Raw genomic sequence first — 15,448 nt, 5'->3', positions numbered from 1 at the left:
TGTCCACGATGCAAGAACTGTGTCCAAGTTTCGATTTAAGCCAATCAACTTGCAGCTCTTACAGAAAAGTAGCAGTTTTATTGGCTTAAACCGAAACTTGGACACAGTTCTTGCATCGTGGACACCGGGCTTTAGGCTCAGAGCATGACCGCTCACTGAGCCGCTAATTAACAATTAAGTGTGATTGGCTGGATTCAAAGATAAGAAACCAATGGGCGCGTTCAGCAGACACAACTGTTGAGTGTCGTCTTATCAACACTCTGCGTTGATTGGTTGGGTCTAAAAGTAAAAGCCAATCACGTTCGATTGCTACTGAGCGGTTTGTTCTGCTGAACGCGCCCAATCATTCAATTGCTACAAGCGGCTAAGTGAGCGGTCGTGCTCCGTGCTGCTAGATACACGATACACCCAATCCAATCTTTTATTTAGTATAACCTAAACAGAGAAATGTGTATGCCTGCCAGCTGCCTTTAAACTTCTTTTTAAGTCAAACTGAGTCAAACTGATGGATAGCGACATGAATCACGGTATTGATATCGTAAATCATTTAACAAAGCAATTTCTTTGCTGTGCTGCATTAATTAAAATGGATTTTACGGTACATATATCACTACCTGTTATCATATTTCACTATTTGTGATTGCATAATAGTTTGACAATATAAATAAATGTTTTGCAGGTATTGGGCGCATTGGATAATTGTGGTTTCGATTTAGATCTCCAAAAACAAATTTTGGATAATACGATAAATAACGACTTGATTAAGCGATATCCGATAAAAACCTCATACCAGAAATCATTTTTGAAATTACTTATGCAAGAGGTATTATTTTTAAAATATACAGGGTATTTCCGGATCAAACGGTCAAGCTTGAAATATAAATTTAGGGTCTCAAAATAAGAAAAAAGGAGGTATGCTTGCAAACACTTTGTTCAAGAGATACTGACTTCTGAAGTTACAGGATTAAGAATGAATAATTTCAAAATAATATAAATTTATTCTTTTTACTACTAAACAGTAATCAAAATTAAAACAATTTTCCTATTTACTGCTTTACAGTAATCAAAATTAATTCTTAAATATTTTGTTTAAAATGATGGCTTCTAGTCCGGACACAAAGTGTCTATCACCTTGTATCTATCGATGAGAGACCAAGTTCTTTGCACGCCTGCACTATCTTCCGTTTTAAATTGAAGGTTATTAACAGGTATTTTATACACTTTTTGCTCGAGAACACTCGACTCTAAAAATTTATTGATGTTAAATTATTTTGAACAAGATATTTATTACTTAAATTTTGACTACTGTAAAGCAGTAAAGAGGATAAACCATTATTTTGATATTATTTATTCATAATAGTTCTGGGTAACTTCAGAAGTTAATACCTCGAACGAAGCGTTTATGAGCATACCTCCAGAAAAAGTTTTCTTGTTTTGAGATCCTAAATTTATATTACAAGTTTGGGAACTCGTTTAACTCGGGAACATTTTGTATAACTTGTTTTCGTACATTAAGACACAAAACTATTTTCTCTTATTATTACACACATGTAGATAGAGGAAGACGGTAATGAGATTCACGATGATTTATATGCAGCGTATTGTAGATTAATATCATTGCCATATGAAGAATCTGTGCATTATCGTCATTTTTTAGTAGAAAATGGAACGCTGAGTTGCATTACGTTAAAGGAAAGCATAAATTTAATCTCTGAAGGAACTACAGGCTTATGTAGCTGGCAGGTACTTATTTTCTAGAATTTTTCTCTATGGTCTCTCTCTCTCTCTCCCCCCCTCCCTCTCTCCCCCTCCCCCCTCTCGCTCTCTTTCTCCTGACAGTGTTCAAATTGCTTGAGGAATATTCTAAAGAATTATTCAAGTCAAGTATTTACATCAGCTGCAACTAACAGGGTGCTGTAGTTTTGAGTCAATGGTGCGCAGAAAACAAAGGACAATTTTTTGGAAAAAATGTATTGGAACTTGGCTGTGGAGTTGGATTGACTGGTATGAGCGTAATTAGTGTATGTTCTCCGAAGCAATACGTTTTCTCCGATTGCCATCCAACAGTATTAGGCATGCTATGCGAGAATGTAAAACTCAATTTCTTATTGAATGAACGATGCAAATTATTGAAGACATCTGAAACGTCAAGACTAAAGTTGCAATTAAAATACGAGCAAATCGACATTCAAGTAATAGATTTAAAATGGGAGGATACTGATAAATATATATCAGAAGGTTCGTCACAGCCCGACATAATTATTGCCGCCGATATTCTGTACGAGAACAACTCGTTTGGTTCATTAACATCAGGATTAAGGCACTTTTTAACGTCAAGCAATTACGCTATTATCGCAGCAATAATTCGTAATGAAGACACTATTTCACAGTTTTTGGAGCTTTTAGGTATTTTTTTCATTGTATTTTACATTTGACAGTTAAGGTTCCAGGGCCCGTATTCCGTTCCTGCCTACCGACAACTGTCGGTTCGATAAGTGTCGTTGCGCAGGTTTTTTATATCGTGTAAAAGCTGCGCAACGACACCGACAATTGTCGGTAAGCGGATTTTAGCGGAACAGAATACGGCCCCTGGGCTCTTTCCCCATCTCATGAGATGTGACGTCAGAAGCGAGAAATGTTGAGAATTGACACGTTGAGAATTCTTGCGTAGTATTTCCAAATAAAAAGATATTTGCTTAAAATAATACTACAGATCACTTCAGCACACTTCGAAAATACTCCGAGTTGAAGTTAAGTCTACCTCTTTCCCTTGACAGTTAATTAAACAGTCGTAAAACGAATGATATGATGCAGGCTTGTGCGCAGGCGCATGACTAGATTTCGTATTACATTTATTTTACGGCTGTTTATTAACTGTCAAGGGAAAGGGGTAGACTGAACCCGGAGTATTTTCGAAGTAATCTGTAGTGTTATTTTAAGCAAATATCTTTTTATTTGGAAATACTACGCAAGAATTTTCAACGTGTCATTTCTCACTTCTGACGTCACATTCCAACATGGCCGCGACGAGTACAGTTAAAAAACTGAGGGCTATAGGAGGGAAAATTCAAATGCCAAAAAATTGAGTATTTTTTTTCGTTTTAGGAAATTATGATCTTGCTTTTGAAGAATGTAGCCTACTAAAATGGACTATGCCGACGATACAATCGATTGACGCGCCCGTTCGAATATTGAAGATTTTTCAGAAGACTTGACATTAATTTTGATACTGCTAATTACTTATATAAATTATGCAAGCATTTATATAATTATAGATAATGTAATTAGGAAACAATTAGGCTAGGAGCAATTAAACGGCGATTTTATTAATAATCTTAGCATAAATTCTTATATATATATATATAAATAACAAAGTGTTAAAAATATATATAAAAGTATTAAATATGAAATATTTTATATATCTATCGTATTCGTTAACTGTTAACACTATCGCAACTCAAAACCATTTTCTCTTACTATGGCGTTTGAGTTTCACTTCAGTCTCATCCACATCCTTGTCGGCATCCTTTTTCATGGCCTTTTTTAACTTCTTTTCTTTTACTTTCTCCTTCGTTTTTCCCTTTTTCGTCTTCCCTGCATTAGAAGAATCATTGTCTTTGCCTGATAGCTCGTTCTTGTTCCTCGCTGAAAGACAAATGCCAATTCAAATGAGAGTTTACATCGTATTTTACATTAATACATTTATCATCACGTTGTTTACCAGCAAATAAACCCATATGTTTATTTATGCTTCTATCCTCTTCTACCTCTCTTCGACGATCCATCTCTAAGCATTCGACAATTTCGTTTCTTCTCTCTACAATCTCTACTAACCTAGAAAAAAAGAAAAGCGTTTACATTATACATTCTCACGCTACATTAATATTTAAAATATTTATTTCATAAAATATTTTTTTCTAAAATTACCTTTGTATTAATGCTTCTTCCCTCTGTTTATCAGAGTCCGTTTTAGTAGCTTCTGGTTGGCACATAAGACATCGTATTTGATATTCCACTTCAACGTGTTCTTCCTCTAATCTTTGTTGCCTCCGTAGTAACATTAATTCGGCCTGTCTTCTGAATAATTCATTTTTTTCGTTCACTAATGCGAACAACTCTAAAACCAATTCCTCCACGTCCGTACCAAGCGACGAATCTGTCAACAATTAAACAGATTAATTGTAAATTATACATCTTTATAATACGTTATTTGTATTTATTTCGTATGCGTTCCTTACCGTCTGCTCTAGGTCCAGATTCGCATTTATCTCGTATCAACTGTTCCAATCGCACACCTTGTCTTTCTAAGCCTTGCTGTTGCAATTCTATCTCATCTAGTTCTAATTTCACGTCTTTCATAGATACCACTTTGATCTGCAATTAAAAACGATGTAGCATCTCATTTCTTATTTATATACCCTTAAAATGTATTTTATCAGAAATTTGAATCTTAATGTCCAAAAATTTACGCGAAGAAATCTGTATGAAGTTTACGTAACAAACACGTTTTACACTGAAAGATAAGATCTACCTTTCTCCTATGCGGAATTGGTCGCGGTGGGGCGGGTCCCTTTTTCCTCTTCCACTTTCCTTGCACGCTTTTGTCAGTGTAAGATGTGTAGGAGGAACTGTCGGTGCACGAAACGGTACTCAAACTCTGTCTATTTCGATTCGCCTCGTCTTTGTTTGTCTTTTGATCTTCCCACATGTTCAAGTTACGATCATCGCCACCAAGCTTGATTATGGGAGACTCATCAAAACTTAACGCACTACCGATCGATATATTGCAAGGTGTGCTGGTTGGCATTGGCGGTGGAGGAGCCGGTTTGGTTTTTCGAGCTCGTGGTGTTGTGCGAAGCGATGAGTCCTTTATTGCGAGAGAGAATCAAACAATAAATACTTTTTTCCCTAAATTTACATATATAATGTGTATTATAACATGTAATACATATATATATATATATATATATATATATATATATATATATAATATATATAATATATAATATATATGTACATAACAAATTTTTTCAGTGTCAAATTTTAGATTATGAACTAATTATAAGATATACAAAAAATCAACTAAATTGAAAAAACGATATATTTTAAGACTTACGTGATACGGTAATGTACTGTTAGATGATTTGAGTATAGGCGACTCGCGCTGCTCAGATGGAAACAATTCTTTCGCGACCGGTGGCTGCGGCGCAGGTTTTTTCTTCCTGTATGTCCCACCGGGAGTTGTAGTTGATTCGGAGCTAGTTAAGGAACTATTAGATGCGTACACGCCTCCACGATCCAAATCGACTCTCCGTGGTATACCTACCTCGGGAGTGGTCCTGTTCGTATAACAATAAAAAGAGATTATTAACGTAATACTCTTGCACATAGTATTGCTAGAATAAAGTGCAAAACGTACTTGATAGTACGCGGTTTCGGTACAGGCACATTTCCAGGCGGTGTTCTGTCTCGCCTTTCCTCGTCACTGCCGTGCTCCTCTTCCTCGTCACTCGAAAATGGATTAAGATTGATTTGCGGCGCAGCCAGGACCCGCTTGGTCACGGACATTCCCCGATTTTCCGGTTTACTCCTCGCCGCTGGTTTAGGTGGTTCTAATTCCTCGACGTCCTCGTCCTCGCTGTCGAATGGATTAGTCGACACTTTGTTATTCCCAGAGCTGTTTATCAAAGTCCGCGGTTTGCCCTCCACGGCGTTGTCTTCCTTGTCATTCTTGAAAGGATTCAGGTCTTCCGGATAACCCTCGTTGCCACTTAAATTGATGCCTTTCGCGGTTAGCACGCTGCTTCCCATGGCACTTTCCTCAATGTAATGCTCCTCATCTGTCTCATTGTCTTTGATTCGTTCGTGCTCGACCTTCGCGAAGCTCTCCTTTCGTCTTTCGATACTTCTGACTTTCGAACTATTCTCAAGATGCTCATCTTTATCGAGCTTTTCTCCGTTATTCACCCGTACGACATCCTTTGAGAAATTCTCTTCGTTTCTCTCGCTACTTGTAATCTTCGAGTTTTCTTCTCGCTGTATGCCGACATTCTCGAAACTGTTTTTACGTTTATCAGTATTTTTAGTTATCAAATCTTCCTCGAGCCGCTTTTCCGGATGTTCCTCCTCATTTACCGGAAGAACGTCCGGGGACAGGTCCCAGGAGTCGCCCTGAACCATTGTGACATCCTGAGTCACAGCATTTCTTTTCTTGCTTTGATCCGTCCTATCAATGTGATCCCTGAGTCGCACGTTGTCCTGAGCCTCGAACATTTGGAGTCTCTTCTGAACCAACGACAGTCTCGTTTCGGGATTGGCTCGTTTACCGGCGCGTCCTGGCGACTCTTTGGTATCCTCCTCTCTTCTTTTCCTACCTATGTCATGGAATGAAATGGCAGTCGATCGCTGATCCTCGTCGCTCCTAATGTCTAAGCTATTTAACGCGCTATGTACATCATATCGCTCAACGTTGAACTCTTTCACATCTGGAAAATTCGTTACAGAGCGAGATTTCTCCTCCTCATTATTACCACCATCGTTATCATCAATAGTGTCATCATATTCATCATCATCATCATCATCATCATTCTCCTCCTCCTCCTCCTCGTTCTCGTCGTCGTCTGGGAATGCCGAGCCGACCCTGCTCTTTGTTTCCTCGTGATCTGAGTCAATTTTGATGTCCTTCGCGGCATATTCATCAAGCTTTTCGGAAAGAAGATGGCTGGTCATAAAACTCTTGCGCATCTGTGACGTATGGGAGATCAAATCGGGCACTGCTGCGTTCTCCAAGACACCCTGCGCACACAACGAAGTTTCGTCAATCGACTTTTCCTCATGGCGAATACTTACCTTAAAACGTATAGGTATATGTGTATGTATATGTATGTATGTATGTGTATATATATACAGGGTGAATTTTAATGGATGTCCCATTCACAATTGTCATCTGCCAATTTGTCTCAATTTTCTTTCTATATATATAAAAAAATTTTTGCATTTTGTAACGAAGACGTAAAGTTTAACAATTATTCTATATAAGAAGTGCTCTTTATCAAAAAAAGGATGCTCGATGAAGTATTGATGGTAAAAGGATGGGACATCCATTAAAATTCACCCTGTATATATATATATGTAACTCGAAGGGGAATTGTTTATACCTCCCGTGGAACAAGCCTGTGTCTGCCTACGTCCAACGTCCAACACAGTCCAACACTGCGCGAGAGAGAAGTCCTAATCGCCCGCAATGCGCATACGCAGAAGCGCCATCTTAACCCTTCTCTTGCCAAACAAATAGGTAACCATGGCAACGATGATTCTGCGTATGCGCACTGCAGATGCTTAGGACTCATCACTTTTCTCACCGCACGATGTTGGACACAGATTTGGCACTTAAATTCCCCCTTCCATTTATACATATATGTTCTAAGGCGAAGACCTACTCGGATTTAACCCTTAATATGTATACGTTTTTTCGGTACCTTCTAAGTGCATACATGGGTCTGTCACGTTCAATGCTATTTTTTCCTACCTTAAAGTACTTTAAAAAATATATGAAACATCTGTCTATATATATTGTAGTTGACGATTTTATAGTCATTTTGATGAACGTCGTTTATTTAATATCTTTTGACAGGCTTGCAAGTTTTACTGTTTCGAGCAGATATCTCTGGCCCGGACGCCGTAGACCCACGTATGCACCTTAAGGGTTAAAGCTCAAAAATGCGAAAACTTACCTTTCTTTCCGTTTTCTCCTCGTCGCTGAGCGGCCTCGGTTCATTCCTCTCCATTTCCATGCCAGACATCGCCGAATCGGCGTACTTGTTACGCACGCTGTCGGTCTCCTCTTCGTCCGGACACGTCTCGCAGCAGTACTCGCCCTCTTCGGTCTCGTAGTAGTTGCCCGGCGTCAGCTGGTTGCCGCAGCGGGCGCACCGGAAGCAGGTACGGTGATAAGGAGCGCGCGCTATCAGCAGCTTCTCCGCCAGGAAGACCGGCAGCCCGCATGCGGCGCATGGATCCCTCCGCATCCCCAAACGCGACCCCACCTGCGTTATCAGGTCCAACATATCGTCGGGGCTACCGTCATTATTCTTTTGTTTTCTAGCGCAGTAGTAGCAAATAAAGTGCAGGCGATTTTATGCAAACGCCTACCATCACCGCCGCCACCATCACCGGTTATTTTATCGGAAACTTGATCACTCTCCAAATTAGTTTTCGCATACGCTCAGCAGTTACTCCGAAATCGAAGCGATTCTCATAAATCGTTAAAAGGCATTGAATTTTTATATGGCGCGAAATTCTACGACGTTATCACTCCATTACGGAAATCACTTTTCCCCTTTCGGTACGGAAAAGCGTACAGCCGCGGAGATAAATATTGGCAAATTGTAGGTCGCGCATTTGTAACAAGCCATTGGATATCGAGCTACTCATGTGTCGGCCTTTTACACAGCTAGCGAATTTCCACAATAGCGGCCGGCCATACATCTCTCTCATATTATCGTGGTATGTATCTAGTGTCCGGTGAATCCAATAATGCATCGAATCGGTGTGACTTCTATACAGAACGCGCGGGTACGGATGGTTACGTGGTAGTATATCATGCGACCGTAATAATGAGAACGTTCGCTTCGCGACCGACCGGGATAAGAAAAGAATGGGCGTCACGTTAAATCTTTGTCGCGGAAAAATGAAATGCACATTATTCGTCGGGACTGGGATTGAAAGGGATGGCGATTGCGTGTCGAATATTATTTCTAGAATTTCCTTTTGAACTTTCAAAGTATTGACGTAAGGACGTAGAAAGACTCGGCGAAATTTCTTTGTGCTCTCGCGGTCTAGTAACATTCGGCGGTGCGTTGAAAAATTTTACGATATTCTAATATTACGGACGTTTTATCGAGCATTATTCCGACATTACTTGACAGAAAAATTTATTCGATATATAACGTAAATTCGTAAAAGACCTAAAGGGATCCTTCTCTTCCTCCCTCTTTGAAATGTAGAATTTGTGAACAATTTATCAACGATTATTTATTACGCACCGTATGTAAATGAGATTCATGTTGAAGGAAGGAAAACTGATTTAATTAAAAAGCGATGAATAATAATCAGTACATATCGTCCGAGCATCTTTCGTCACGTCATCCAGCCGAGAGGACTATAAAGGCCGTGGCACATAGAAAAACTTAAGCAGTAAAACTCAAGCAGTAAGCAAATCAGCCAATCACAGTCAAGAACTTAAGGAACGGCCCTAAGCGGTAGCGAATCCATACCGCTGATTTCTTACTGCTTAAGTTTTTCTATGTGCCAAGGCCCTGAAAGTCCATACGCTAATCCTTCTCGCTGAAAAATTGCATGGATGATAGGTTGCTAACCGCAAGATCGATCCCCCATTAAATTTTTATCGACACCCCTGCGCATGAGTTTTCCATAGGCGGTTTATAAAGCGAGGATCGATCGCGAGTTAGTACAAAAAAAAAGGATTTACTTCGCGATTTCTATCGCGAATGTTTTCTTTTCACGCGTTTAAATAAACATTGCGTTATCGCGGGCATATCAATTACTAATAAACCCATTATTAAACGTAGCGTTATCGCAAGCGTGCCGAGAATCGATAAATTTTTTTGCCGCGTTCGTAACGAGATTATACTCACGGCTAATTAAACGGATCCGTGTCGAAAACGCTGCGCATCGCATCGACGATTTCGCAAGAACGCAAACATTGCCTCCGAGCATTCGAGTATCGATTTTCACGCGGCATTAAGCGTACGATTAATTAATTTGATCGGCGATAAGCGCGACGTTATCCAGCTTTGCTCCTCGCCGCGCCGTTGCGACACTATCGACGACACGTCGCTCGTGACCCCACTGAAAATCCGGACATTTTCTCAGACAGCACCGTGTCTAAAATCGAGACGTAAGACGTCTTATAATATGATGTCTAAAAGACGTCTTATGTCCCGCTTTTGGGCATGTGTGCTGTCTTGGGTTGTTATATTTCTAACAGCATTAATATCCTGTATATCTATAGAGTATACTAAGAACGTCTTAATGTACTGAGAACATCCTTATAATATCTTACAGTTTACGATATCCTCTGAACGATATTCTCAGAATGTACAATACATTTGGTGTTAGGGATATTCTTCGTCGCACCTCTCTGCCTCGAGTTTTTTACGCGCCGTGTACGCCGTAGAATTACCGTGCGTGAGAATTAATCTCAGTTAATTAAAGCCTTTTGTTTCCGACGTTGTTTGTTTTCGACAGAAAGAAATCAAGAGCGAATTTTCGACGTTCTCTTACCGTATACCTCCGTAATCCCTCGTGCGACGGGAAACGACACAGCGACGATTCGACTGCGTGGAACTCGCGGTAGAGAGGCTGCTATGACCGCACGTCCGATTTCTATTGCGTGAGTGAGCGAGCGAACGCGTGCGTGCGTGTGCATGCATTGAGTACACGCAACGAGTGGCAATGACATATAAATAGAACGTCGCGCTCCAGCGAGTCGCCGCTCATGATTAATTACCTTAATTCCTCGGCGTTCGTGGGGCTTTGTAACGTATAGATTTTGTAAATGAGGCAAATATAAAATCGTTGACGAGGTAGTCGAGCGTTCGGCGCGCAAGAGTCATGGGATGCGAGGTCTTCACGGACATACGCGTTTTCGTCCCGAAATACCGCGGACGTTCCCGGATGATCGTTTCCGGTATCGAAATTCATCGGTCGAGGCTTACGATCGCGGACCACTCTTCAGCAAGGCTGCGACGAGACGTTCGAAATAGCGCGAAACGTCGCTGGCGGCGGATTGATGGTGATCGATTGTCTTCCGAATCGATTCAGACAGCATGTCCAAAATCGGGACATAAGACGTTTTAAAGACATCTTTAAGACGTTTTAATGACGTCTTTAAAGCCCCATCTACATCGTAACGCTTTAATCGTGGTCATAAGAAAAGAAGGCCATCGTAAGCATTGTGTGTACACATAAAATCGCAATGCGTTATAAGTTATGTCGCACAACACCAAATAGCGAAACAGAATGTCAGGGACTAAAAGTAGAGCTGTTAAGCTGGCCACACACACTTTCCGTAGAACGTAACAGTAGGATTTCGACCAATCGCGTTGCTCGATTCGAAAACGTACGGCCATACGTTCCCGAATCGAGTAACACGATTGGTCGAAATCCTACTGTTACTGTTACGAAAAAGTGTGTGTCCGGGGCCTTACGACGAGCGTTACGATTAACCTTACGATAGATGTAGAAGGACCTTAAGACGTCTTACGTGCCTATTTTGAATATGGTGCTGTCTGGGTTCTTTCGGCTAGTAGCCAAAATGCGAGAATGCAACGCGCCGAGACACGGGTTTATTCTGACAGAGCGATGGGAGTCTCCGGTCGCGGGGAACGTGACGGGACTTCCGTGATGACGATTCGTATCTGCAACTCGTTGAAATTCGCAATGCTCTTGCGCTTCTCCCCGCGGGAAAGTCCGCGCGGCATGAATTTGTTCTCCAGCTGGAAGGAAGCGCAAACAGATCCGGCGACTGGACGAGACAACGACCCGCGTCTACGCATATATTGTAAAATAAAATAAAATAATGTAAAATGTACGGTAAATAATGCCACTGTCGTCAGTGTCGTTAGCTAGCATGACACGAGGAAACGTGACAGTTTCTACGAGTAGTAATATAAGACATTCCGGCTGTCCCATGCAGAACCGAGTCAAGTCTAGAGCCTGCGTGAGCTTCGCAAACCAGTCGTCTTCTTTTTCTTCCGCCTCCTTTTGGAATCCGGCCTAACCGCGCGCTACTTCCACGTACTTCTACGTACCTTTTCCGTTATCAATAGAAAAAAAATAGTCGGGTATACCTAAATCTCCCGTCTCTTCCGAATCACACCATGTGTTATCAAATGGTCGCGCTGTACGTGTGCATGTGTGTGTGTTGGAGCATGCTAGCATGCAATTACCCAACAACGATCAACCATAGGCAAGCAAAACAAATAACGACAAAGCGAAATTACCTTCTAGCAGAATATTTCAGGTTTATATTGCCCCATTAAGTCCAAGCTTTCCTCCTGGAGAACAAAAATAAACGATGAGAGATGGGATTGACACACAGGCGTTTCAGTGCGAGAACGAGCGACAGTTTCCCCGGGGAACTTTGACTCAACACCGCGGGTCGGTTCACGGACAAGATATATACTTACGCTGCGGGCGTTCGCTTCGGTTAATTTTATTTTATTTCACCCCGCGCTTTGGAATAATCCGCCGAGCGGTTTTTAGAAAAAACTCGATTTTTTTTTCGTTCTACGTCAACTATAGATGATCCGCGCGTTGTCTTGCATAAGCGTACCAGTCTGTGGGTTTGCCGCGTGACTCACGCGTGTCGGCTTTAACTATGGCGAGTAGTTATGCGAACCATAATGAATGAAACTCGACCCACGCGAAAACGAATACGCCACGTCTCGTTCCACGACTCGTTCCTCCGTTCCTTTTTGACGAACCGGGTCGTAAAACCGAATATTACGATTCGTTAAAACGATTGTTCCTCGCTTCGATCTTTCGGGGGCAATTTTGCGGATCAACCGTAGCGGACTGACCGACGGATCCTCGAGCGAGGAAATTGTGGCGCGTGGGTCGAGCTTCGATAGGAAAGCGAACGGACGAAGCCCGCGATAAGAGTAATATAATTAATGCGAACTCGATATACACGGAAACGTGTATATCTCACAATCAGAAACAAAACCGGAGTTTCGTAATACGGCAATAACGTCGCGCTATTACTTTTATACCCGACCCGTTCGCCAACACGCCAACTTTGCCTTAACGCGCCGTAACGCTGGTCTCGCCGTCTTGTCATCGAAATTGTCACAACTCCGTAACAAAATATGACCTACGTTAGCGTGACTTCTACTTCGAACCAGTCGAGTAACATTTTCCGAGTCCTGGTAGGACTCTCCTACTGAGTTGGGCGGCTATTCGGAAATAAGTCGGGAACACCGCCGGCTGTCGATAGGACCTTGAAGAAATTCGCGAGCAAATTAGGCCTCATTTCGGAACAACGGTAACTTCTGACTCACGACTATCTCGACCCAGACAGATTCGCTCGCGTGCTTGTACGAGGCGCAAGGGTTTCAGGGGAAGGAAAGCGGAGTAGATAACGATCGGTGTTACTGGAGGTACAACGTAAGAATTGGACGGACATTTCCTTGTAATCCCGTTTTCCCGCAGTTCACTTGACCGAAATTCTCCAACGCGCGATACTTGTCTCTCTTTCGTGTACTCGCTGCCGTTGGCGAATGCAAAGCGTTCTCCCAACCGCTTATTAAGGACAATCGTTCGTATCGGTATCTAGGTAGCAATAGCGGACATTGGTAAGTACGACGAAGAGTCCGGAATCGGGATTACGAAGGCGGTCGGCATGACTGACAGAAGCAGTCATTGTTGGCCACGAAATCACCGACTAAATGGGTCCCCGGACAGATACTGTGTACGCCACCCGCGCGTTTTTTCGCCTAGGGGTTCCTTCGCTCCGTGACCTTCGGCGGGTCTCCCGAGTCGTTTTCTATGCGGAAGAGTTCGCAGGCCAGTCACGAGACCGCGACGATTCGACTTTGCGACTCTCGTCGCAAGAAAGCCTGGAAAAAAGGATGCCGCGCGAAAAGTTTCGTTTCACGAAAGGTGATAGATGACAAACGAAGTAGATACATCACAAACTTTCGTACTTGCACAAGAACAAGCTTCGAATACATATAAAACTAACACATTTTTGATACATCGACGAGCGGTCGCAATTAATAATTTGCAGAAGGCATAAGCCACCGAGAGTGCAAAGTATTTTCACGTAAGGCAAACAGCATAGTTGCGCATTGCATAATACTATGTCCATCTATCGCTATCAATTTTCTCGAACATGTAAAACTGATGGATCCTGAAATGTAGTAGACACAAAAATATAATCGATCTCGTCTATTTAGCGTGCGCGTGTGTCACTATGTGTGTGCGATTGTGTGGACGAGCGTCAGACCTATCTCTTCCCGCCTACGCTTTCATGTTCGACCGATCATCAAGCGAGATGATAATAGAAAAAGGGCGAATGTATGTGTATATGTGTGTATAAAGGTAGAAAAAGGGGGACACTCGCGCGTGTATCGATAATGCGCGCGTGATTACGCAAACGCAATAACGGCGATGGCATTTGTTGTTGGCTGTTGTTGCAACGCGGAATGACGCCGGTGTCAAGGTAAACCGCGCATGAACGGGCGATACACCGCTCGAGGTCTCTCCTCAAGACTCTCGGCTGCGATCTATAGCATGGGGAAAATCCGAATTAGATTTTTTTTCGAAGCCACTAAAACGCACGCCCAAAGATGAATGGCAAAGTGGGTCGACTGGTCTCGCAATGAATACGTGGTTAGAGAGAGAGAGAAAGAGAGAGAGAGAGAGAGAGAGAGAGAGAAAGAGAGAGAGAAGGAAAAAAATTAGAAGAAAGGAGAAAGAGGAAAGATGATGATTATCAACACATTGAGTGGCGTCGAAGCCACGTAAACATATTGTGGCTCACAAAGTCCGTCCGGTCGTTGCTAATTCACGATATCCCATTCGTTGCGATAGATAAAACGCGCAACAGAATAAAAAGATTTACAAGAATAGCTATCTCGTATGGCAAATGTGACTCGCGATTGCGTAAGTTAACGAGGAGTACTCAACGTGTTACGACGCGCGACGGTTTTCCGCTCTGGAAAAGCTTGAGGGAACTTCCAAGCCCGCGATACGTACGAAACTGCTATACGTATAAAAATTACACAATGTCGTTCATTAAAGGAGGGAGCCGGGCAAAAGAAAAAGTTACGAGAAGCGTGTCTGCCTCAATCGATCGATTGACCGACTGATTGATCGTGTTGTAATCATAATCATGGTGTACCTTTTGTTTAGGAGATTCCGGAACAGGGGCGATCCTCTCGTCAGCGGTTTCGGTCGTTCTGTTCGTCGCCAGACGGCTGGGCGAAGATCCTGAGACAAAACGTTAAAACATTTTCTTCAATCCTCTATTATTAACAATTGTTTTGTTTCTATATATTAAAATAATAACTTTTAATAGGAAACATGAGTTAAATTACGAGAGAACATTGGAGCACAAAAAGTTGCTTATTTAACGAGAAGTTTGAAGAGGAGGTAGCTGTTTCGTTTCAATTGTCTCGATGAATTGTGCCGACGTAATTTATGAAACGTCCTGTAGAAGTATCCTTCGTAGGGTGAATATTTATGCACGGAGCGCTAAAAGTACCGCTATTGTGGCCGACGAGTAGCGGAAATATGCTTCCGTTTGAAAGACAATATTGACTTTTTTTGCAAGGCGGTACGAAGAAAAGTCCAACTCGGCGCGTTTGTATAAACGCGCTTATTTATGTCGGTGCCGATCAACCTACGTGATCCAACGTGT

General features: G+C 42.0%; 2 protein-coding genes across 7 annotated transcripts in view; one reads left to right on the top strand and one right to left on the bottom strand.

Moving 5' to 3' along the window:
* The first annotated feature begins 382 nt into the window (after positions 1–382).
* On the top strand, positions 383–3,346 carry LOC112465605 (protein-lysine N-methyltransferase EEF2KMT). 2 transcript variants are annotated; one of them, XM_025033222.1, is made up of 5 exons: positions 383–598; positions 680–823; positions 1,555–1,743; positions 1,911–2,004; positions 3,106–3,346. In XM_025033222.1, the coding sequence occupies exons 1-5, from the start codon at positions 506–508 to the stop codon at positions 3,213–3,215; spliced, it is 630 nt and encodes a 209-aa protein (XP_024888990.1). In that variant the 5' UTR covers positions 383–505; the 3' UTR covers positions 3,216–3,346. The 2 variants fall into 2 exon arrangements, with proteins under 2 accessions (XP_024888990.1, XP_024888989.1); XM_025033221.1 differs by having other exon boundaries at positions 1,911–2,406; positions 3,106–3,342.
* Positions 3,347–3,358: 12 nt separating this feature from the next.
* Positions 3,359–15,448, bottom strand: part of LOC112465602 (MICAL-like protein 1) — a 77,699-nt gene continuing 65,609 nt past the window's right edge. For 3 of the 5 annotated variants that reach the window (XM_025033208.1, XM_025033209.1, XM_025033207.1), the window contains exons 4-12: positions 14,930–15,018; positions 7,734–8,045; positions 5,420–6,795; positions 5,117–5,339; positions 4,532–4,867; positions 4,239–4,374; positions 3,928–4,156; positions 3,722–3,834; positions 3,359–3,645 (exon numbers count right to left, since the gene is read on the bottom strand). In XM_025033208.1, coding sequence (XP_024888976.1) covers positions 3,458–3,645; positions 3,722–3,834; positions 3,928–4,156; positions 4,239–4,374; positions 4,532–4,867; positions 5,117–5,339; positions 5,420–6,795; positions 7,734–8,045; positions 14,930–15,018 — 3,002 coding nt within the window. In that variant the 3' untranslated portion in view covers positions 3,359–3,457. Of the gene's footprint in view, positions 3,646–3,721; positions 3,835–3,927; positions 4,157–4,238; positions 4,375–4,531; positions 4,868–5,116; positions 5,340–5,419; positions 6,796–7,733; positions 8,046–12,026; positions 12,081–14,929; positions 15,019–15,448 lie in introns of those variants that run through there. The other 2 variants (XM_025033211.1, XM_025033210.1) reach the window with 2 other exon arrangements.

The sequence above is a fragment of the Temnothorax curvispinosus genome, unplaced genomic scaffold, assembly GCF_003070985.1.
Source record: "Temnothorax curvispinosus isolate PA1 unplaced genomic scaffold, ASM307098v1 QBEX01015383.1, whole genome shotgun sequence".
NCBI lineage: Eukaryota > Metazoa > Arthropoda > Insecta > Hymenoptera > Formicidae > Temnothorax > Temnothorax curvispinosus.
The sequence above is the reverse complement of the archived record's forward strand: the minus strand, read 5'-3'. Positions and strand labels throughout refer to the sequence as shown.